This window comes from Crocodylus siamensis, chromosome 9 (genome assembly GCF_052110815.1).
Source record: "Crocodylus siamensis isolate JL-2025a chromosome 9, ASM5211081v1, whole genome shotgun sequence".
In the NCBI taxonomy this organism is placed as follows: Eukaryota; Metazoa; Chordata; order Crocodylia; family Crocodylidae; genus Crocodylus; species Crocodylus siamensis.
In genome coordinates, this window is record NC_143403.1 from 44,406,827 (window position 1) to 44,431,423 (window position 24,597).

Here is a 24,597-nt window from a genome sequence, read left to right on the forward strand (position 1 = left end):
CCTACAGTTTCTGGTCGGGGGAGGGAGGGAAACAGCCACTTTCACTCACCGCAGCAGCCGCAGAAGCTGTCCTGCTCCCAGCAGGCTGGGAGGTGTGACAAGCAAGCTGGAAGAGGGGGCTTTCTTTCCCCTTGAGGATTTCAAAAGAAAACTCCCTGGTAGGTGGACAAGACAGTGGGCTCTGCCCACATGGGGAGCTCTGGTTGCAGGGGCCAGACTCTCTCATGCAATCACCATGGCTCAAACCACCACATAGCCTGGAAACCCAGGGAAGGCTGCTACCCAAGTGGGGCCAACTCCAAGACACTCACTCAACCTATGCAATCCCTTTTTTCATATACTACTTACCTCCCAGCTTGTTTTGCCCGAGTCTCAGGCTATGGGCCTAGCAGAAGGTTTTCAACAAAAAATAAAGAAGAAAAAGAAAGGAAAAAACCCATGGGAGCAACCACCAAAAGCCAGTTGGATTCCTGTCCTCTGGGTGCAGCGTTGTCCATCCCTCAGCTCCAGCCTCAGGCCCCAACACTCGGGGCTGAAGAATAGGCTTCTTTCTAGAACTGCAGACTGATTCCCTGAAACCCCGTAGCCAAATCTGCCACAGTGGGTTCCTCACCCAGGAAGGCTCCCCTTAACCTTCCAACTGCCTGCGCTCTTTGTGACAAAACAGCGGGCCAGTTTGCAAACCCGCGCACACACTTTACATTAGGGGTAGCCAATTATTAGGAGTTTTGATGCGTTGTCCCAGGCCCAGTCAGCACCCCTCCCCACCTGCTGCAACAGCTCATCAAAACAAAACTTCCAATGCAGGATGCGGCTGCAGGCAGGTGGGGAGTGGTTTTTGGAAGCAAGGCAGGCATGCAAGGCCAGGATCACAGGCCAGTGACATGACAGTGTGGAACTACAATCCACTCCCTGCACACTCCTGCCCTGTAGGGATTTGGGGGGCATGTACACGTGTGGGAGGTGCAGCCTTCCCCGTAGCTGGCCAGGGGTGAGGAGAGGTAGTAGGGGGCAAGGGACATGTGCAGCAGAGCTCACCAAAGCAATGCAGTCTATGGCTGGTCCCACAGTACTTACCAGAGAGGCTGCTCCCAGTACAGCTGCAGCCCCCGAGGGGCTGCTCAGCTTCCCTCGCCTCCTGCAGTGGCCCCTCCTCCTGCTCCTGCTGTGCAGCTCCAGGCAGACAGGAAACTTCAGCTGGGTGGCTCCTGCCCCAGTGTGCAAAGCTCTGGCTCCAGCTCCCAGCTGCCTTCCATCCACTTGGCTGCCCGTACACTGGGGCAGCAGCCACCCACTGAAGCTTCCTCCCCGCCCAGAGCAGCACAGGCAGAGCAGGAGGAGGAGCCACCGCTGGAAGCAAGAGGAGCTAAACAGCACCCAAGTGGCTGCAGCCCTTCTGGTAAACTGTGAATGCTAGCCCAGATGAGGGCCAGCAGATGCAGGTGGGAGTATGGCACTGGCTGCCCCACATGGGGCTGAGCCCCATGCAGGACAACAGCAGGAGCAGTTGCAGACAGTCAATTGGTGGGCATTCCCACTGGCTGCATCTAATCAGTTAGCAGGCCATATCTGGCCCTCGGGCTACCCACCTCTCCTTTACGTTCAGGCAATAGACTGCAGACCCTATGAGCTATTCAAATGCAATCTCATTTATCTGTGCATGGAAATAACATGCTGTCATACCCATTTGTAATAATGTGAGTGTGCACACCTATGCAGCATTGCTCATACACAGCTGCAGGCTAAGAACTGAAAAGTTGACCCAACATTTACAGTATTGCCAACACTCACAAATTTATCAGAATACTGGTGATATCTGTTGTTTGCTTAAAACCCCAGCTCCTGCAGCAGGGGATTTCATGGTAACGTAAGTTTTTATTTTTGTAAAAAGGTGAGGTTCTACAGAGCTGGTTGCAGAGAATTAAGTTGGAATCATGACCTGAGTTCACCCTAGAGACTTAGAAACCAGAAGGCAAAAACAACCCAAATTTTATAATTAACATTTCAAGCTATCCTCTGATTTTGCGGGACCTGACTCACAAGTTTAAACAGTCGGTGTTGGCAGCAGTGGAACACGTTAATCTCAGAGCCTCAGCGGCAGTAATGCAACGAGACTCCTTGAGGCTACTGAGCCTTGTGAATGTTCCAGCAACTATCAAAGAGGAGCTAGAGTTGTGGGCAAAACACTGAGTGACACAGCTTCACCCAGAGCGTTCGACCGCCAGCAGCAGGAATCTGACCATGTAATCCATGTATTGCAGGGGTTAGAAACTACCAGATTCAGGCAAACTCAGCAAATGTTTCAGAAAGAGGCCCTGCTAAATCTCCCTCCAAGTCTTCAAGCCTTTCATTTAGGGCCTGTGGTTATACAGAAACGTAGAGAGGGGCACCAACCCCTTTTTATTCCTGGAAGGCAAGTTTCACCAACCAGCTCCTGAACATCTCTCCACCCAGGCATAAAAATAAACAAAAACAAGTACTGTACTGATCATTTTTGCCAAGGCTTTTATGTCCTAGTGCTACAGGAAAGTTCCTTGTAGAGCAGAAAACGGGCTTTGTGAGCGCGACATACTTACACAAGCATCCTGCTGAACACACTGCAAGATGTGCTTTGCTGGGATCAGGAAATCTATGAGGTAGCGCAGTCCATCCCCCCGGTAAGTCTTCTCCACCACATCAAAAACCTGGCACAGAACAGTGGCTGCTGTGGCCTCAAATGGAGGGTAGAGCACTGATAACGTATTCTGTATGCAGCTGTCCAAGGATTCTGAATCCTGTCAGGAGAGAATGTCAAAATAGCATCAGGATGCAATACAGCTCAGACCCTCAAGATGCAGTCACTGCATGATGTGGAGCTTCTTGTGCAACAAAGAAGAAGAATGGTAACAAGTTCTTATTACTTGAACTTTCAGGTAAAATAATCTTTAAACTCTCCTGCAGTGAGAGTGCAGCACTCATTAACAGCAAGCTGTGCACAGCACAGAGGCACTCACAGCACACAGCTTACACAGCAAATCCTTCTTCTGACTGAGCTGGGTGCGGCTGCTATTAAACTATTATGCAGCCCGTGAATGTGTACAAACCAGTGAGAGAGAGTGAGATGGGGTTCATAGTGCTGCAGGCCCAAGATTCAAACATACCAACACACCACATCTGGAAGTGCCAATCAGCTCTTAGGTGTATACAAACTACTGTTTCATTCCTTGGCAGGAGGTAGGGGATTAAGGGAGCTTTAGCTGCAGACCACTGCATGGCATAAACTGCTAGAATGGTTGTATGCCTGGTCCTGGTAAAATTAAAGGTTCAAGTATGTGTTGTTTTTTGATTTATTCAAATAACTACCTTGCAATACCATGCAGTTGTTTCTCACATTAAGCTGAGTAGTCAGAGGGTCTCTGCAATGAAAGATGGTACAGGCAGTATACGAGGAGGATTGCCCCTATGTCCTAGACACACCAATCTGTAGAATATGGGTTTCCCCATAATGGCACTTCCATTATTCTTGCTTTTATGTTCCAAACCTACCCTGGAGCCTATGCAGAGGTGTAAGAGGAAATTTCAGTATCATGGATCAAATTCTGCTCTACGTGGGTCAAAAAAATCCACAGAAATAAATGCGAAATAGCACGCACTCAGGCGGCATGCGCTGCTAAAAAGTGGAGCCGGGCCGCTCGAAGACGTGCTGCAGGTGCCGGCCACGCTCTGTCTGGCAGGATCGTCATGACTGCAGCTCTGGGAAGCCCCCAGGCAAAGCTGCTGGGGCCAGCACAGTGCTGGTCCCAGATGCCCCTACCCCACCCAGGGCAAACTGCAAACAGGTGTTTGTGAGGACAAGAAGTGGCAGTTCAAGGTGCACTGCTGCTATTTGTCCCCGGGGAACCAAACATCTATGCATGTCCAGATGCGTTCCATAGGGATAAATCTAGGGAGACTACTGAAACTGGCCGGAGGGCCACACCCAGAGGGTGGTAGTAGATGGGTCCTTCTCAACCTGGAAGGACGCGGGCAGTGGGGTTCCGCAGGGCTCAGTCCTCAGGCCCGCACTGTTCAACATCTTCATCAGCGATTTAGATGAGGGGGTAAAAAGCACCCTGTTCAAATTTGCTGATGACACTAAGATGTGGGGGGACGTGGGTACATTGGAAGGATGCAACAGGCTACAATCAGACCTCGACAGGTTACAAGGGTGGGCGGACGAGAATAGGATGGGTTTCAACACAGACAAGTGCAAGGTGATGCACCTCGGGAGGAACAACCGGCACCATTCCTACAGGTTGGGGAACTCCCCTCTTATCAGCACAGAGGCGGAAAGGGATCTGGGGGTCATCATTGACTCCAAGATGAACATGGGCTGGCAGTGTGGAGAGGCAGTCAGGAAGGCCAACCACACCTTGGCATGCATCCACAGATGCATCTCGGGCAGGTCCAGGAAGGTGATCCTCCCCCTCTATGCGGCACTGGTCAGGCCGCAGCTGGAGTACCGCGTCCAATTCTGGGCGCCGCACTTCAAGAGGGGTGTCGACAGCATGGAGAAGGTCCAGAGGAGGGCCACTCGTATGATCAGGGGACAGCAGGGCAGGCCCTATGAGGACAGGCTGCGGGACCTGAATCTGTTCAGCCTCCAAAAGAGAAGGCTGAGGGGGGATCTTGTGACCTGTTATAAACTAGTCAGGGGGGATCAGCAGGCATTGGGGAAGTCACTGTTTCCCCGAGCACCGCCAGGAGTGACCAGGAATAACAGTCACAAGCTGGCAGAGGGTAGATTTAGGTTAGATATCAGGAGGCGCTACTTCACAGTCAGGGTGGCTAGGGTCTGGAACCAGCTTCCAAGAGAAGTGGTGCAGGCTCCTACCCTGGGGGTGTTTAAGAGGAGGTTAGATGAACATCTTGCTGGGGTCATTTGACCCCAGTATTGTTTCCTGCCATGGCAGGGGGTCGGACTAGATGATCTGCTCAGGTCCCTTCCGACCCTACAAACTATGAAACGATGAAATTAGATGAGCAACACTATATGTGATGCAAGACTACTAAAGTTAAATGAACAATGCTACATCTATGCAAACAGGATCATAATTACATCCTGGTTTTATATTTTAGAAACAATAATTCCTTTTTTCTCACCAATGTCAAATCAGTGTCCTCTGACATTTGCTACAAAACCAAAAAACCTATTTTAAGGTACCTAGGATCTTGCATCTGTGAGTTTGGCAAGAAGAACTGAGAGGACAGAGGGCCAGATCCTTAGGTAAGGAGTTGGCCTGTGAGCACTCAATATGCTGCAGACAATAGGGTAAAAATAAATGCATGGGCACATCCTCTGAGTGACTTGATAGAGCGAATTAAAGGTACCGTTAGCAGACACAAACTGAATTGCTTCAGGGGACATCATGGTACAGAGGGCAGCATGTCTGGGGAAGAGCAGTGATTTCATTTACATATTTTATATACACTTCCACTCCAAGACTAGAGACAGACATTATACATAAACCGGTTTAATCAGAAACTGATTTAAATCTGTAACAGAGCAGATTTTCAGTGCACATAAACCAGTCTGAAAATGGCTTAAACCGGCTGGAGATAAACCTGGCTGAATGTAATATCAGACTTAACTGATTTGGGTCAAACCAGTTTGTGCAATGTCTGTCCCAGATCCCTACCCGGTTCAAATTAAACTAGACTCTCACAGCATCCCAGCATACTCTCTGGGCTGGACTCTCTGCTCCAGCCCAGCAGGGCTGGCCCCGCCCCTGTGCTCCCTGGCTGGAGCTCCGGTAGAGACTGCAGGCATCTACCCAGCTTCCCGTTGCTCCCCAGTCCCCCCTGCCTTACACAGGGATATCCCCCTCCACTCTATACCACATGCTGGCTACGCCTGTGCTGTGGGAGACGGCAAAGGCAGACAGGTTTTTTGGAGCTAATCAACAAGTAGCTAGTAATGTCCTTCCTTGGAAAATCTGTTTAAGACTTTGGACTTGAACTAAGAGAGGCTTTCTTTTTGAGAAAGGCTTTCTTCTCTTAAGGGGTTGATAAACACTGAGTTAGGGGTAATAAACACTCCCTGCTGGGCTGCTCAGGGGGGGCCTCTCAATCAGATTGTCCTGCTGGGGCCCAGCCACACCCCTCTCAGCTCAGTATTGTCAAAGGGATGAGAGGGCTACTCTAGTGCCCCCTGGCTTCTAGCCTGAGCCACTGCAGGCATGTGCCTGAATTTTTTCAGTTCAGAGGGGATGTCTTTGCTGTTACAAACTGGTTTAGCATAGCCAGGTTAGATTAACCTGCAAGATTGAATCAATTCAGGCTCAGGCTTTTTGAATGTCTGTCCCTAGCCTAAAGAAGCTCATGCCCGTTGGTCTGGACACTCCTTGGCAATTCATTAAAAAGACAACTATTGCATAGTTCCTAAATCGAGCTGGCAAGCAACGGCCAAGGCATGCTGGGATCTCTCATTGATATTTTCAGTTCCTTTCTCAATCCCAGTTCCTCACAGATGAGAAGCTCATCAATGCTCTAGCATTTCACCTTGAAATCCAAATTCATGCTCAGATTTTGGCAAAAAAATTGACTTCATTGTAGAGGTCCACTACCTTCACTGCCAAAGCAGTCTGCACTGAAGTGAGTACTCAGTGTCAGAACTGCAAGTCAGGACATAGGGGAACTGACAGAACAGTGAAGAAGGGGATGACCCCAAAAGCATAGCTGCTCCAATGCTTCAGGACAGAGGTGCATCAGCAGAGCTGTGTGGGTGCCACCTTTGTAACTTCTGAATGCACAGAACTTAGAGAGCACATAACAAGCAAACCACAAACTGCCTGTGGCAAGGGTTTGTTATTTCTTCTCCTAATTTACCCTGATGTCAGCAATGTGCAGTAGTGAGTGCACACACTGAAGCTGCTTATATAAGGGTGTTTGCTGCCTTCACTGCTCACAGCAACTTCTGGGCCAGACAACAAAAGATATGGGATCATTTTACAGTGTTGCTACCCCCAAGAGCTCAACAATCATGAGCCAGGTACCCAAAATCATGCCATGTAACAACTAACCATCATTGCAGGATACCTTTTCTTTCCTTCTGGCTTTTGAGTCTCTAGTGCTACAAACAGGCATAACATTTATCCTGAGATAAACCATTTTATTCCAGGACAAAGTGCAACTGTTTATTGTCCCAGGGTAAATCCTAAAATAGTTGACTGCATAAGAACCATTAACAGTTTATTCCAGAACATTGTAAAGTATGTTTGAACAGTTATCCCAGAATTGCCCAAGCTAAGTATGATTTAGAAGCTGCTTTTATTTTAGTCTAATTGGCTAGGAACAGACATTACACATAAACCAATTTAATTGATCAGTAACTAGTTTAAACCTGTACCAGAACAGACGTTCAGTACACATAAACCAGTTTCAAAATGTCCAAAACTGGTTTGAGATAAACCTGGTTGAATGTAGTATCAGACTTAACCGATCTGACTCAAGCCAGTTTATGCAGCGTCTGTCAGAGACCCCTTCCTGGTTTAACCTAAACCAGAGTCCCTCAGCATCTCAGTGTACTATCGGGGCTGGACTCTCTGCTCCAGCCCAGCAGGACTGGCCAAGCCCCTCTGCTCCCCAGCCAGAGCAGGGACAAGCAGGAATGATAAGAGAAGGGTTTAAATCCCCCCTCCCTGTCTCACCAGCAAGGACCCGAGCCAGGTCTGCTGGGTACTCCCCACTCACTGCTGCAGTGGTGGGCCAGCATGGCACCTGAGGCAGAGGGGGCATGGAGGGGAGATATTCTAACCCCACTGCCCCTGGGGGACCACAACTGGGTCTGCCCACCCCAACCACTGCTGCTGAGTGGCAGAATAAGCCCCCTACTGTCCCTTCCACCAGATGCCAGAGGTAGGGGGAATAAACCCTGTCCCTGCCCCCACCCCCAGGGGGCCCTGCCAGGTGGGGGCTGGCTGGAGAGTGGGCTTCCCAGGCCAGCTCAGAGGTGCTGGCAGGCCCCAAGCCCAGCCATATCTTCTACCCTGTGTAGCACACGGGCTCCAGCTGCACAAGCAACTGTGGGCTGGCTGGAGTGGGGAGGATGGGGGTGCTGTTCTGCCCCCCCACACTTCCAGCTGCTGCTGTCACAGCTGCACCACACAACTCTGGGTGGGGAGGGAGGGGCGGGAAGTTTTTGCCCCATGTGTGGAGCTGTGGCTCCAGCTCCGAAATGCTTTGGAGGGAGAAGCCATGTGAGGGGGAGAAGCCACTGGGCTGAATCTCCCGCCCCTGTCCCCCCACCGCCTCCCAGCGTGGCTCAGGAGCAGCAGGAATGGGAGTGGGAGTATCCACTGCAGGCAAGGGGAAGCTGGCTTGGGCTGGCAGGGCTGTTTTTCTCACCTCGCCTCCAGCTGCAGCTCCTGTTACACCATGCAGCACCACTCGGGGCTGAGGGTGCTTCCTTCAGGCCAGCTCAGGTTGAAGTGTCTGGGCTGAAGGAAGCTCCCCCTGCCCCAAACAGCACTGTGCGGTGTGGCAGGAACCACAGCTGGAGGCAAGGGAAGAAAAACAGTCCTGCTGGGCCAAGCCATTTTCCCCTCTCCTGCAACAGTTACTCCCCCTCCCATTCCTGCCATTCCTGAACTGTTCTGGGAGGCGGTGGTAGAGGAGCTTCAGCCCAGCAGCTTCTGCCCCCAGTGTGAAGCTGTAGCTGCAGTCCCTGGACTGAAGCCTACCTACCACCTGAGAACCTTCTTCCTTCCAAGGCGTCTGGGATTTAGAGCCGGAGCTCTTCACATGGGGCAGAAGCTTACAGACCCCCACCCAGAGCTGCACAGCACGGCACGGCCATGGCAGAGGCAGCTGAAAATTAAGGGGGCAGAACAGCCTCCCGCCCTGGCCAGCCCGCAGTTGCTTGTGCAGCTGCAGCCCTGGGTGCTATACAGGGCAGGGTGCATGGTGGTGGTGGCTGTCAGACTCAGGGCCCGCCAGCACCTCTAAGCTGGCCTGGGAAACCCACTCGTCAGCCAGCCTTCACTTGGCGGGGCCAGATGCCACTCGGCAGGGCCCCTTGTGGGGGGGGGGACAGGGATAGGGATTATTCCCCCTCCCTCTGGTGTCCAGCGGAGGGGACAGAAGGAGGCTTTTGGCGGCAGTGGCAGTCGGGGCAGGCAGACCCAGCTGCAGACCCCCAAGGGCAGTGGAGATAGAAGGGATAATAACCGCCCTCCCAACACCACTGCAGCAGCAAAGGGTGAGCACCCAGAAGACCCAGCTCAGGTCCTTGCCAGCGCAACAGGAGGGGGAAATTAAATCCCTCTCTGGCCAGTTCAGCCAGGACTGGCCATTGCCCCCCAGCACACTTCCCTGCAGCGAGGGTGCACTCTAGCGCCCCCTAGTGCCTGGCCTGAGCCACTGCAGGCATGTGCCTGCATTTTCTCAGTCCAGAGGGAACATCTGTACTGTTACAAACTAAACTAACCTCCAAAGGTTGAATCAATTCAGGCTCTGGCATTTTGAATTTCTGTCCCTAGCCATTATGTTAATGGGAAAGAGAAGTGGGAAGTTTAGATAGAAATTGAAATACTCAAGAAATCCCTTGACTCCAGGAAGCAGGGTTTTAGGGTAAACACAAGATATTTTGCGACTAACAACAGGCATCCCAAGATCCCCAGCTAACTCTCTGCAGTTCTAGGCACCAAACTTCTAAAAAAGTTGGAAGAGAGACTTCAGAGCAGAGGTGATGATGCAATACTGGGCTAGAGAGTCTGGCCTCAGAGAGGAGTATAATACCAAAACAGCATTTTGATTAAAAGAGTGGTATGAGGGGAGACTGTGTGATCACTCTGGGTTACACAGATCTCAAAGCAAGCAGTACAATACAGAGAATGAAAGTGCATTATTCCCCATGGATAATACGAGTTATGATAGGGAGTGACCTGCATAGTGGGGAAAGGAGACATTTTGCTTGGCTTTTAGCAGGAACAATTTCCAATGGTGAGGCCAGTCAGAAAACAGGAGAGTTCATTTGGCAGGGTCATCATGGAATAATCAACTGTCATTGTCAGCTGACATTAACAAACCAATGGTGAGTATACTGTTGGCTTCTGTCTACTTGATGCAGGGAATCCAACTATAAAATCCAGTATGATCAGATAATCTCATAGTGTTCTTATTGAACTTTCCTAAAAATGTTAAAACTAAGAGTCAAAAGGACTTGATCTTTCATATTGTAGTGACTGCAGGATTTACAGCTGCAAGGAAGTGGAACAGAAGTGATACCCCCAAAATCACCCACTTGTTTAAAAAAGTTTGGGAAGGTTAATAATAGGAAAAAAATGTCTTATTCAATCACTGTTCTACAGAAGAAAAGGGGAGAAGATTCCTATTTAGATACTTGGTGGAAATTCTTGGAATCTGCTATAAAAGAATCTTCTTCTGCCTCCAGCCCAGAAAGTTTGAGAAACTCCTTTGAATCCTGAAAGAAAGTGCAAATTCTATGAGCTAGCAGTTAAGAACAACCCAGGAGCATATTTGAAATCTAAAAGCAGAGACGAGTAGAAGATAATAAGGTTTAAATTATGCAGAGCTCTCAGGAAAACAAAGGAGTGGATTGCTAAGCAGGTTGCATAGAGATGAAGAAACACAAAAACTTAGTATTAACCAAGACTGAAAGACAGAGCAGAAAATAACTTAAGACTCCTCCATGGACACTGACTTGGGTTAAGGGAGCACTGTTAACGGAAGATAGATATCTATTTTTATGTTTTTTAAGGGGACTGGATACATCTTTAAATATTAAATTTGTTATTTTGGATTCATTAATAAATATTGGGTTTTTAAAAAAAGGAAAGAATATCCACCTTGAGAAGTCCCCCAAATGTAGCAACCAAGATTCACAAAACCTGGAATAATGTTATAAAAGCACATTATATAAATTTACTTCTCTATCCTTATAGGTCCTTTATGAAATGAAAAATGAAAGACAAGGAGCCAAATTCAGCCCTGGTGAAATTGGGTGCAAATCCACTGATGTCCATTGATACCAGTGCTAAATTTGTCCACGTGGCAACTTGCCCAAGGTCACAGAATGAGTTAGAGGCAGATCTGGGACTGGAATTTAGATGTCCCCACTCCCCAGCACTATGCTTAATCCACTAACACTTGCTTTGAATATCACATAAAAACCCCAGGGTACTATTAAACAGTGAGGTGTCACAGTGAGAGCTAAGGTTTTGAAACAGTTTCCATTCTAAGTCCCTATATCTCACAGGCTCAAAACTTCCCAATAAACTTTAAATCTGGAGTTGGAGGTTACCATACTTGGTCTTCTTTCATGTGATTGTTTTTTTCTCCTCAAAAGTTTCAGTAAAATTCTCATTGAATTTGGTAAACTTTACTATTACAAATGAAAGTAAAGAAGGGAAGGGAAAAAACACCGCAAATTAGTCTCAGAGCACAAGGTTCTCCCATTAGTCCTGAAGACTTTGCTTAGTCTTCACAATTATTAACTTTGGCATTGAATCAAAAATACTTTATAATATCAGAAAAATCCAACTCACATATTTTCCTTCTAGCAAAATAAACACAGAGAAATAGCCTTAATATATAGTCATTGTTGTATAATATAACCAATACAAACAATGCCTGTGGATAATGGTTAAATCCCCATCATCCCTGTGGTAATGATCCCCAAAGGCCTGGATAGCTGTGTTCTCTTTGAGGGGCTTTCCATTACTTAGCAGACACAGATTTGCAAGAGTCTTCTATTTAGTTCATCCTCGTGATTTTTTTTATATTAGTAACATAATACATGAAAACTAAGACATGTACAGACCAGTTGCATCCCCTGTAAAAGACAAAGAGCACTGGTTGTGGTAGCCATGTCCTCAGATCAGAACCTTACCAAGATGCAACTAATCTTATGACTCCTCATTGTGCTTTTTGGGGCCTTCTGGGCCAGGTACAGACATTACACTTTTACCACTATAAGGGATCAGAAACTGATCTATACCCTTAACAACAGAAGTCTGGCACACATAGACTGATTTTAAAATGTCAGAACCCAACCTAAGATTTCCCCACCTCCTGCCCCCACCCCAAAGTGAATACGTGTTCTGTTCAATACCAATCTAAACTCACACTGCTTACAGAAAACCATGTAACTTAAACTGATTCCACTTTGGGCTTTTCAAACTTTTACACCTAGCCCTGGTGAGGGATGCAAAGAGTATCGACAATAATGTGCCTAAACTTGCAGTAACATGCACAAACAACTCTTTCTTCGTCCTTGGCACACAGCTGATCTGAGACTGTAGCTGCAGTAACTGTGCACCCAGCTTGTTTAGAAGTCAAGCCTTTAATATAGGCACATCCTCATTCCTTCATTTTTAGCTGTGAAACCTGAATATGCATTAAGATAATTTAAACATGGGTACCTCATTAACACCCCCACCCCAAACACACATTCCTATGTGACCATGGTGAGTTCTCCTGATCTCCCTGTGGGTCAGTTGAGTCCAAGTGTGAGAAAGAATCAAAAACAGAACCGCACTGAAAATCAGATGCCGTCTCAGTGCTGAGCTTTTCTAAGTAAATTCAGGGCATCAGCAATCAGCTACAACATTTTAAAATTCCAGGGGCAGCCAAGTCACTAAACTCATTAAGCCACACTTCCACATAGAACTAAATGGCCAGCAAAGAAGATGGTGACCCAGAAGAATGGCTTACCACAAGGCAGTGTGCTCGGCCCGCTTTTATTCAACATCTATATTAACAATCAGCCACTTCCTGCCGAGTGCCAGCGTTTCATTTATGCTGATGTTCTCTACATTACCACACAGCAGAATTTTGAGGACACAGACAACATCCTGGAGAGGGCACTGAGTAAGATGTCAGATTATTACCTAAATAACTATCTCGAATGAAACCTTAGCAAAAACCCAAATGTGTGTTTTCTATCTGAGGAACTGGGATGCAGAACGACACCTGAGTATCACCTGGGGTGACCAGAGTCTGGAACATCAGAAACACCTAGTCTACTTAGGGGTAACAGTGGACCATACATTTTGCTACAAAAAGCACATATTAAATACTAAAGCCAAGGTCTATACATGAAACAACATTCTGCAGAAGCTCACAAATTCCAAGTAGGGAGCACATCCATCCACCCTGCACACTACTGCCTTAGCACTTTGTTTCTCTATAGCTGAATATACCTGCACCACCTGGGGATGCTCAAGCCATAGTAAACATATTGGCACCACCCTCAATGATACATGTAGAATTATAACAGGCTGCCTAACCCCTTCCCACCCTTCCCCCTGTTCCCTGCCTATATATACTATCCAGCATATTACATCAGAAGGAAAGTAGCAGGTGACATTGACCATTAGGTACAAGAGTCAGCTGACAACCACCCACTATATGGACATCAGTCAGTGCACCACTGTCTCTCATCAAGAAATAGGGGGCAGCCTGGGCCATGGTACATGAAGCTGGTCCCGCTGCCCCCAGGTACACAGCAGGGCTGGGGCACAGCAGAGGCCAGATTCACTTTTTGCCAGTTCTGGCAGGAGCAGCTCCTGGCTGCCACTGCCACTGGACCTAGCCCACTGCCAGGGCACCCCAGTCCCTCCACCCCATACCCACCACCAGGGACAGGACCCATGCAGGTAAGGCGTGCAGCCAGGCAGATGGGATGGGGCCACAGGGAAGCGAGGAGCAATGTCCAGGAATGGGACAACACTCTCCGCCCACCTGCAGCCCCATCCCATCCACCCGGCCAGGCATCCTGCCTGTGTTGGTCCTGGCCAGTCTCTGGAGACCCCAGGATTTTGGGACAGTGATAGCATCTTGCCAGGGCCCAGGGAAGAACTGTGATCTGCTCCCCACATGCCTCTGCTCATGGAACTGTCACCTGTTGCAGGGGCATGCAGAGAGCGAATTGTGGCTCCCCACTGGGCCGGGCCCCACACTGTCACGTCCCCGTGATCCCAGCCCCAGCCTCACCTGCCTGCCCTGCTCCTGGTTGCCACTTCATGCCCATCAGTAGCCCCATCCCAGCTGCCCAGACAAGTGTGAAGCAGAGCCACTTAGTGGTGAGCTGTAACAAGCTGGGTCAGCATTTCTTTCCTCCACACCAGCTCGCTAAAACTTCAGAAGTGGCCCTCAGGCCCAAATAATTGCCCAACCCCGAGTTAAAGAGACACTAGAAGCATTACTAATATGGTAGGGAGCCTAGCATTATGTTATTCAATTTAGGATCAAAACAAAAACAAATACAACTGTATTGGAATGTATATTAATTTACAGCACGTTTATATATAAACTTAAAAAGAAAACAACACACTAAGCAAAAGCAGTAGAAAGATGCTGTTTCATTAGTTCTGTAGTCACTACATCCAATGTACATCTCTTATTCAGATTTGTAAAACAAAATCTAGTCTCCCTGAATAACCTGATAGTCCACCCAATATTTCCCTGTCAGTCATTTCCACACCTGAGTTAATGTTCACATGAGTTCACATTACTACACCTGAATTAAAGTTTTTAGCTGGAGCTACAAACAGTCTGCAGGGCTGTGAAATAGATGAGAGACAATACCAGGAATGGCTAATAAGCAGAATTACAGATGAAAGGATAGCTTAAATAGTGGAGCATCAAGACCATTGAAAGGAGGGTCATTAACACCTGTAGAGTGAAAAGAGCTTAGCAGGAATCCTGTAGATATAATGAGCCTGAAGCCATGAGTTCCTCAGTGCTGCTTGAATAGACATGCTGCTATCCCTCCCAGTAGTTGGTTTTAAACTCTGGATGGAGCAAAAATCAAAGAGGGGTTCAGATGTACCAGTATACTCTCCATTGCCCCATCTGCCCTGAATGCAGCCCTGCAAAGTCTCAGGTACATACGTTTAGAAACATTTGGGGGAAAACTGACCACCAGAGCCCTTGCCCCAGAGAAGATCTGAGAAACTAGTCTGCCAAGATCAGCTCCTCAGTGAAATGGAGTCATCCTCAGCTCAAGAAAAGCATCAAGGAGCTCTGGTGAAGAGAAGTCTGGAGAAGACAGTCACTCAGTGGGCAGCATGCAGGGCTCACTCTCCACACCATACTTTTCTTCTATCAACCCTGCACTCCCACCCCCAAAGGAACTGTGTGGTTCAGAGTTCAGACTTCTGTCTCCATTGACAGAAGACAGCATTTCCCTTCACTACTAGTATAATGGTCCTGAAAACAAGGTCTCCTCTAGCACTAGAATAAAAAATACCCCAAACAAATGGGAATAGTTACAGACCAAGCTGGAAAATCTCACTAGCAAAGAGTGTTTCTCTGCAAATGAAAAGACACTTAGCCTTCAAAGGCTTCTGTTGGCACATCTATATGTGCACTTTAATGTGCAGCAGCCTATTTTACTGCATATTAAAGCATCACATAGAAAACTGAGCTATTATGCTAATGCACTGTAAAATAGGCTACCGCGCATTAAGCGCCACTTACATGTGCTCCTGGAGTGCAGAGGGGGGGGAGAGGGCTTTAATTAGAGTGCCTCTGAGAGCCACTCTAATTAAAGTGCCCAGAGCATCTCATGTATGAGCATTCCTGTGCTTCAAAATGGCAGCGGGGATGCTTTATCTAAAGCTCATTGAACAACCTTTAGTTAGAATGCTCCTGCCACCATGTTGAAGTGCAGAGATGCTGCCACATGAGACATGGAGGCTGGCTGAAGCACGGTAATTACTATGCTCCAGCAGATTTGATTAATCGTATTTGCTCCAATGCACTGTAATTACAGCACATTGGAGCAGCCTCTGCACTTGTGTATAGGCACTCGGAGGCACTAAATTTAATGTGCATTAGGAAAAGCACCTTAATGCACATGTAGAAGCATCCTCTGTTTATGATTTAGAAGGCCAATAAACCTTAACACACCCTCATCACTCTACCTCACATATTCACCTATTGGAAATGAAGCCCACGTTAAAAATAAGCTATAGAAAAATCAAAGCAATAAACAAAGAGCAGGTTTATGCCATATCCAATCACTCTGCTTTTTCAATGCTCCCCAACTAGCTGCCAGGCTTGTCTCAGTAGGGGAAGGATCATGAGTTATGTCTAGGCAGAAAAAGAGGAAGGTCTCAGGCTGGGGAGGTGGTGGGTAGTGTAAGGCAGCAGGAATAATCCAGGAAGGTTCTACTCCTGGGAGGAAATGGAGGCTTGGTGGAAGGGCAGGGCAGCAGGAAAGATCCATGAAGATTTCACAACTGGAAAAGTGTGCCTACGGTTGGAGCTGGAATAGGAGTCAGAGGGCACATCTACATATAGTGTTTACTCTGGAGTTGCCTAATTAGCTCTGCAGTAAACATCTCAGGGTCTACAAGTCGGAGGGCTATTAGGTTGGAGTCAACTGATAAACTCTGAAGCAGGAGAATAATAAACTCTGCAGCATTTGTAAATACAAATACTCTCCTGCTGCAGATTTTTTTACTCTGTAGCACTATATGTAGACGCTGACATGGCTAGTTGGGGCATGAGGGTGCTTCAGTACAGGAGCTGCCTGCCAGCTAGCTCTGCACTGGAGCACCCTTTTGCCCCAGACAGTGCCTCTACAGCACATTAAGCTAGGGGTGATGGGGGGAGAGCAGCCTTGGGATGGCAGGCTGACCCTCGGGGCTCCCTGCCAGCCATGGCTGCTCCAACCCAGCCCAACATGCTGCTGCTGCAGGTGCACTTGTAAATGCAATGCCCAAGAGCAATAAACTCTGGCACAATATGCTCTGGAGTTTATTACATTGCATTAATATGCACATGTAGACACATCTGGTGAGTAGAAGGACTTTTGACCCATAGGGAGGTTCATGTTCTTCCCCCCACCATGGTGAGAATCTCATGGTAGATTTAGAGTTTAAACTAGGTAAAAAGTAAGATGACTCCACATCAGAGAGGGTTTTCTTTGGGGAAGTAAAGGAAAACAGCCCCCATACCATAGCACCCTTGTGACCCAGCTAGCCCCAGTCACTGTCTATACATGTGTTTCAGTGAAGTAAATAACTCCACCATAGGAAACTACTTGTGTTGGGCAGTACTATCCTATGGCAGAGTTAATTAGTTTACTGTGGCCTAATAGGGGCTCATGTGTAGACGGTGATACTTTACTAAGGAGCTAATTAGCCAACTCCACAGTAAAGCATTTCGTGTAGATATATCCTGTCTCCATAACAGTCAGTGATGCATGTTTCCTTCTTTCATTTTTTTTCTCCTGCACTCTCTCCCCTTTGTCTGGATGGCCTGACCTGAGCTTGTGGCCTTGGAGGAAGGGTTTATAAAAAGCTGCTTACATGAAGCAGCAACTTTCCTAGGCCCATGTCCATTGTTTCACTCAGTCTCAGTCTGTCTCACTGAGTGTGACCCTTCACCCAATCTGCAATCCATCTGACTGTGTAGGCATCAATGCCACAGTCACCCAATTTTTTAATGAGGATGGGGTGGGAGACGGTGTCAAAGGCCTTGCTGAAGTCCAGAAAGACTACATCCACAGCAACACCTGCATCCAACGCTTTTGGTGATCCTCCCCCTCTATGCAACACTGGTCAGGCCACAGCTGGAGTACTGTGTCCAGTTCTGTGCGCCCCACTTCAGAAGGGATGTGGACAACATTGAGAGGGTCCAGAGGAGGGCCACCCACATGATCCAGGGAGTACAGGGAAGACCCTACAATGAGAGACTGCAGGACCTGAACCTGTTCAGCCTTCACAAGAGAAGGCTGAGGGGGGACCTGGTGACCATCTATAAACTCACTAGGGGGGGAGACCAGAAGGGTTTGGGAGGGACCTTGTTTCCCCTAGCGCCCCCTGGCATAACAAGGAATAACGGCCGTAAGTTGTTGGAGAGTAGGTTTAGATTAGACATCCGTAAGAACTACTTCACTGTCAGGGCAGCTAGGATCTGGAACCAACTTCCAAGCGAAGTGGTGCTGGCTCCTACCCTGGGGGGTCTTTAAGAGGAGGCTTGATGCCGACCTAGCTGGGATCATTTGAGCTCAGTTTTTTTTTCTCCAGCCCAGGCAGGGGGTCGGACTTGAAGATCTACAAGGTCCCTTCCGACCCAACTTCTAGGATTCTATGAAATTCTCTGTGTACTTTCCAGTCATTAAGGAATATTGCAATTCCCTCTTTCTTTTTGGTTTGTAAAAAAAATAAAAATCAACCCCTGATGACTAACCTGCTGTTCACAGGCTGAGCCTGAAGGTTATTCATTTGGGGCTGGGAGGGCAAAACATTAAGAAGAATTGAAAAATGCAGGCCTTGTGTCTCTGTATTGTGCAGCTCAGGCTACAGAACAAAAGGAGAATTCCTGAACTCTCCTTTCGGACCAAGACTTCAGGAACCTGGCATTTTAACCCAAAGGTTGAGCAGTAATGGAACAGTATTTTAAAGTACATCTGCCCGTGCATAGTTCCTGACTGCTGGGGAATAGGGCTGTGCGAAACAGGCCCTATTCGATTTGGATTCATATTCAGCCTGAATCAGGGACAGTGATTCAATCCATTGATTTGGATCACTGTCCCTGGTTTGATTCGGCCGACTCCAAATCTGAAGATTCAATGCTGATTCTGTGAATCAGTAATTTGGACAAAGGCACAGCTTTAAAAAAAATTTTCTACATACCTTGAGGTAGCAGCACAGCTCGTGACTGCTGCGGTGCTGGGCCCATGGAGTGTTCCACAGGAGCATGGGGGGCTCTCCAGCGTACTCAGCAGCAAATCCAGAAGTGGACCGGAAGTAGTTCCAGTCCACTTCCGGGTCTGCCAGGGAGCGTGCTGAGGGGCCTCCCTGTGCCCCCCCGAGCTCAGCAATCAGTTCCAGGGGGACCCTGGGTGGCCCCCAGACCCAGGAGGCACCAGTTGCTGAGCCAGGACGGATGCAGGGGGGGCTCCCCTTGCATGCTCCCCGGTGAACCACGAAGTGGACCAGAGGTGCTTCTGGTCCACTTCCAGGTCTGCTGCCAAGTTCACTGGGGAGCCCCCTGTGCTTCTGTGGAATGCTGAATCTGCTCCAGCACCGCAGCGTTCAGAGCCCCTGCTACCTAGAGGTACATAGAAAAAACATTTAAAGCTATATCTATGTCCAAAACACCAAATCTGTCCGAATCTCTCCGAATCAATTCAGAGGGTTCCAAATCGATTCAGAGAGATTAACGGGTCCTCTGATTTGATTTGGATTTGGAGATTCAGCCACCGAATCGGGCTGAATCTCCACCGAATTGACTCGGGCACCTAAGCTTCACACAGCCCTACTGGGGAGTAGCTGGGTGCGGCCAGCAGCCAATGGTTACAATGACTATGGACAGGTAATCTGCTCCATAGCACTTAAGAAAAACACAGACCAAGTTCCAACCTGCTGCTTGTCAAATTTTGGTGTACGAAACCATCCTCCATGCTGACTCTTGAGCCCAAGCACTCTAGCCCCTCTTCTTGGAAGCACGCATCTCAGGCAGGATGCCTGAATACCTCTAGAAGATTGCATCCTGATTTAGGAAGCTATAGAGAAGAGAAAGGAATTGCCCATGAAATACTTAACTCAGGGGCTGCCAGAATGTCCTCCATGCTCAAACACTGAGGATATAGCTACATGCTGCATCCACCCCTCTGCTCAGGTCTCCCAACCCATTATCCCAAACTCTCTTGTTGGTTGGTAGGCATTGTCACTAGAGCAGTGTTCAGAATGCCCAAAGCTGTTCATCTGAGAATCAGGCTTCTACTAAGGATTCATCTGAAATATCTCCAGGTCTTTAGAAAAATACTCCACCTAAACCTTTCTGCAGCTGCTGGCAGCATGGAATTACATGTCCCAAAATACTTTGGTGCAGGGGAGGGTGTGAGCAAAATCCTTGGAGCTGCAGGTCAAAGAATATAGCAGCAAACTTGAGGGAGACTTGGAAAAAGTTATCGAATGCTCCAAATCCCAGAATTACTTCTCATCTATAACTGCACTGTAAAATGGGCAGAGACCAAAACACCTGGGCTAAGTACAATCAAAAAGACCAAGGTTGAATTGATTCAATTTTTGCAGGTTAGTGTAAGCTGCAGAGATCTAACCAATAAGCAAATGAACACACGTTCACTTTTGATTCAGGAAATGCAGCTGCATGCCTGCAATGGCTCAAGCCAGAAGCCAGGGGGTGCTTGAGCATGTCTGCCAGCCACTGCCAAAGGGGAAGGAAGACAGAAACCCTCCAAGACTTTTTCCTCCTCTCTGCTGGAGCGAAGAGGGCATGGTCAGGCCCCAGCCCATGCTCTGCCTGTGGGGGATGGGGAGAAGGTAGTGGCACTGAATTCATAAAACTTGAACAAAAATAGTTCTTTCTCTGAAAAACTATAAACTGAAGAACTATAAACACAGCATAGATGGTGTCTTCACTTAATCTTCCTGCTGCTCCTAAGGTCTCTGGGATTTGCAGCCAAAATCAGAGCAGGACTGTGCAAGGTTGCTCATTACTTCCTCTCCCGGCTTCCAGATGCCTCTGGGATTTGTAGTCCAGTCGTAGCCAGCACTAAACTGACAGGGCAGCTCTGTATTCAGGGGAAGGTGAGCTTAACCCTTCCTTCCTGGGCCCAGACGCCAGACAGGTTTTGCCTATGGGGCCAGTGAGCCAGCCTTCATTCTGGCTAGGGAGCAGAGGGGCAGAGCCAGCCCTGCTATTTGGAGCAGACATGCCCAGCACATCCCAGGGCTACAAAGCATGCTGGGATGCTGGGGGACTGTAATTTAATTTGAACCAGGAGGTGAACAAGCAGCACAAATACATACACATGGGTCCTGAATCATCCATTAGAGAGGAACTCACACTTAGCCACTACACCATGGTGACTGGGAGCTCCCTGCTGCACTGCTTTCCATTCCATAAGCTACTACCTGGCCCTCACCAAACTTGCCAACGTACACATATGTCCTGAAGTGTTGGGGGAAGCTGGAATGAAAAGCTAGGTCAAAAAGAGAAATGGAATATAAATGGCAGAGTCAGGAAAATAAAGCATCAAGAGAGAACAATACAACCATGGACAGAGAATTAAAAATAGTCAGAGAGAAAATGGAGCAAAGAGAAAATGGTGAGATGTACAAAGCTCCAGGCTCTGTGCCATTCTCTTTGAGTCCTTCTGTGCCTCCTACCTTCAGCCAAACAGTAAAGCCACAGTCCTGATCCAGCCCTGGGATCTGGAGAAGGGCATTAGCAAGGAGTACAATGACTACAACTTCCTTCACTAACGAATTGCTGCCAGGTTATATTCCTTAGAATCACACTAAAAACCATTTCTGTTAAAATGTTTTTAAGAGAAAATCTGGTTTGTGATGAACTGCCTTATCCCTGACATGTTTCAGCTTTTTTGTCATAACTGATGTTTTCCTTTGGTGACAGACCCTAAGCTTTTTAATACATTGGAAGTTTTCAGCTGGGATTTTTGTGACCAAAAGTAATTTTTTTCCCCCACTGAATTTCCATAGAGGGAGGAAATGCCATGTTGAAAACAAATGTCACTTCCTATCCCTGCTGTTTATTCTGAGGTAGCAGAAAGCAGGAAGATTGCCAAGCATTGCCAAGTTTAGCCTACAGTCCCAGACACATTAAATGGTTTTGCTAAATAATCCACTGTCAAATTTAGTAGTTGCTAACAGGAGACAGCCAGGGTGAAATACTTCCCCTTTGAAGTCAGCATGAATCTTATTGACTTAAGGCTAACAGATTGCCTACATATATTTCCTTAAGGCACTGGTCCTCAACTCCTGACCCAAGGACCAAATCTGGCTCATGTGCCTGAGTCATCTGGCCTGTGGGGCTCCCCATGGATCCAGAAATTTAGCAGTGGGAGAGATGTGACAGCATAAATTATTATGGCATTCAGAGTTGCTCCAAGGCCAGATCCGGCATATGGGGTCACCCATGGCTGGATCTGGTGCACAGGGCAAAGTGAGCACATCGGATCACATCCACAAACCAACCCCAACCTGCCAGCCCTGTGTTGGATCAGACCCACCTAAAGGATCCATCCCAAGGACCAGCCCTGTGCCACTCACTGCTCTAAAGAATTGCCTCTGTCACTATGACTGCTAGCAGACCCCCTAGTGGAGAGGTATAGGAAGACATATGCCAAAAGAGGTCTTGCTGCTGGATAGTTACACCACTTTCCCAGCTGAAATAAACTAAGTTGGCAGAAGCTCTTTTGCATCAGCATAGCTTCACTCACACCAGGATTCTGTGGCAGAGCTATGTTGGGCAGGGCATGTGATCACTGCATACTTCTAGCTGACACAGCTATGCCACAAAAACTCCGTAGTGTATAACTGGCCTTCAATTGCCTTTGCTAACTTTCTAAATTAACTTCACAAGGAGATAAATGGAACAAATTTGCATTTTTCCTTTCCTTTCAGGATGCCTGAAGACTCAGGAATAGAACACAGGACCCATTCAGGCTCTGTTTTCAGCCAGGGAATACAAACTCCTGCCTGATTTACCAAAGGTCTTGCTACAACTCCCACAGACCTCAGCTGGATCTGGGTGTGGGGTTTACTACCTCTGAGAAGTAGACTCTTGTATTTACATTCTACAAAACACAGTGGGCCACCAGGGATGTGCTAGTACAAAGTACAGTGGGCTGCCACAACCCAGCTCAGTTGCCCCATTCCAAACCACAAGCATGACCGCTCAATAGCATTTGAATAAAACAGCTCTTGCAGCAAAGAGAGAGAGTGGTGCTCCACAAAATGAGCCAAGAGACAATCACTTCCAGATGTGGCCTCTCCTCTCCACTCCTTTCCTCTCTAGCCTTCCTCCAGACTGATACTGTGCTAAAGTGATGGGAGTTCCTACACCACTTCATGCAAGATTATCACACCAGCCACTGCAAGAAAACACACACCTGTAAGTTATTTGCTCATAATTAACTCATGATTTCCAATTTAATTAAAATAAAATAGAAATGAGGCAATTGCTTTCCAGAATCCATTTCAAACCTGAGATACTGCTTCTATATGTTTAGTGTGTGTTTTCTACAGGCAGGATCATGATATAGTATTCAAACACAACAGCTATGAGGAAACCTGAAGTACAGTAAGCCAGGGCCCCCTGGATGTGCAGGTGACAGCTGTCATTTGCTTGAGAGGGCTCCTGCAATTCCTTTGAAAGACAAGATCTTCTCTGTAATGTTCCATTTCATTGGGTACCTGCAGGCTCTTACCAAACCAAGAAGACTCCACCAGGCATGAAGCACAGCAGCCTCCTGGTCTCCACCCTATACAAGCAGCAGCAGCAGTGTGGAGGGGCCCTTTCACCCTCCTGGCATTGCCACTCAGCACTCATCATTTTCCTTCAGTTCTGCATTGCTGTTGGTTGTTGGTCCCCTCTCTTTCTGCCCCCTGTCCTCTGTCTGTATGTCCTCTCCACTGCCTAGTCACACCCTGCCCCTGGCCCACTGTACTTCTCTTCATTCCCTTTTTTTCTTCTGCCTTTGCCCATTCTCCATCTTACTCCTACTGACCCCTCCTGTATTTCAGTCCCAGGAAGTGTGCCCACAAAGGTTACATACTGATTCAACTTTATTTGACTTCAAACCCAAGATGCAGCACAGCACATTTAGGTTGGAGATTATAAGGAACTTTCTGATTATGAAGGAGGTCAAGCATTGGAACAGGTTACCTAGAGAAGCTGTGGAATCTCCATTCCTGGAAATTTTCAAAAGCAGTTTGAACAGACACTTGGCCGGGATGGTTTAGTTGTGGGTGATCTTGCTTTGAGCCTGGGGCTGGACTAGATGACCTTATGAGGCCCCTTCCAGCTATACTTTCCTATGATCCTAAGCCTTTGGAAACCTATTCTTTGCCATTTGCTTGTTCAGCTCCTGGCACCCTGGGGCTGGGTCCTCTCTTCCCTACCACAGAGTAAACAACATTCACCTAAAGCAAATAGTCACATACAGTAAGATATAAAACTATTGAGCTAAAGTACTTATTGCTACCTGGTCCACGGTTCACATTTTCTTCTACCCTGTCTCTTTATCTTTTCAAACTGTACATTCTTCAGGGCATTGGCTCTATCTTTCTGTATGTGTACACAGCACTAGTGGCAGCATGTAGGGGGTGCACAGGGATGCATGTGCACCCTCTGAAAGCACTGGTGCACCCCCTGACAGGCCGCGTTCCCCGCTTAGGCGACAGGTGTGGGGGGGCAGACAGGAGCACTAGTGCCCACCCTGTGAGTGCTGGCCGGGGAGTGAGAAGTGCCGTGGCCACTTCCGGGAGTGTCGTGGCCGCTTCCCAGTCAGTGCAATCAGCCCCAGGGAACCCCGCCCCCCAGCTTGGCGAGATTGGTCACTGGGGGAGTATGTGCCCCTCCCCCCCCAACTAAGGTGGGACCAGTCGCCCATGCACAGCACTGAACATGTTTGGAACCTTGTTCTAATAAAGCCGTTCATAAAACAGTCCACAGATGAGATGTGCTGAAGACTTAAACTCTGTAAGCGCAAACCAATCAATTAGTGTTCCTCTTGGGAAAATAAAGCAGGATCATGAAAGGGAGAAGGTCCATCTACCCTGTATCTGGACAAGCCCCCTTGATCAGTTAGCCTTTATAAGAAGTAGAATT

At 47.9% G+C, this 24,597-nt stretch overlaps 1 protein-coding gene across 2 annotated transcripts in view; it reads right to left on the reverse strand.

Annotated features, from left to right (window-relative positions):
* The window catches only part of PLEKHG4 (pleckstrin homology and RhoGEF domain containing G4), a 199,486-nt gene that overhangs the window by 148,810 nt on the left and 26,079 nt on the right, over nucleotides 1–24,597 (reverse strand). For both annotated transcript variants that reach the window (XM_090062853.1, XM_090062854.1), the window contains exon 2: nucleotides 2,577–2,774. In XM_090062853.1, the coding sequence (XP_089918979.1) occupies nucleotides 2,577–2,774 (198 nt within the window). The remainder of the gene's footprint in view (nucleotides 1–2,576; nucleotides 2,775–24,597) is intronic.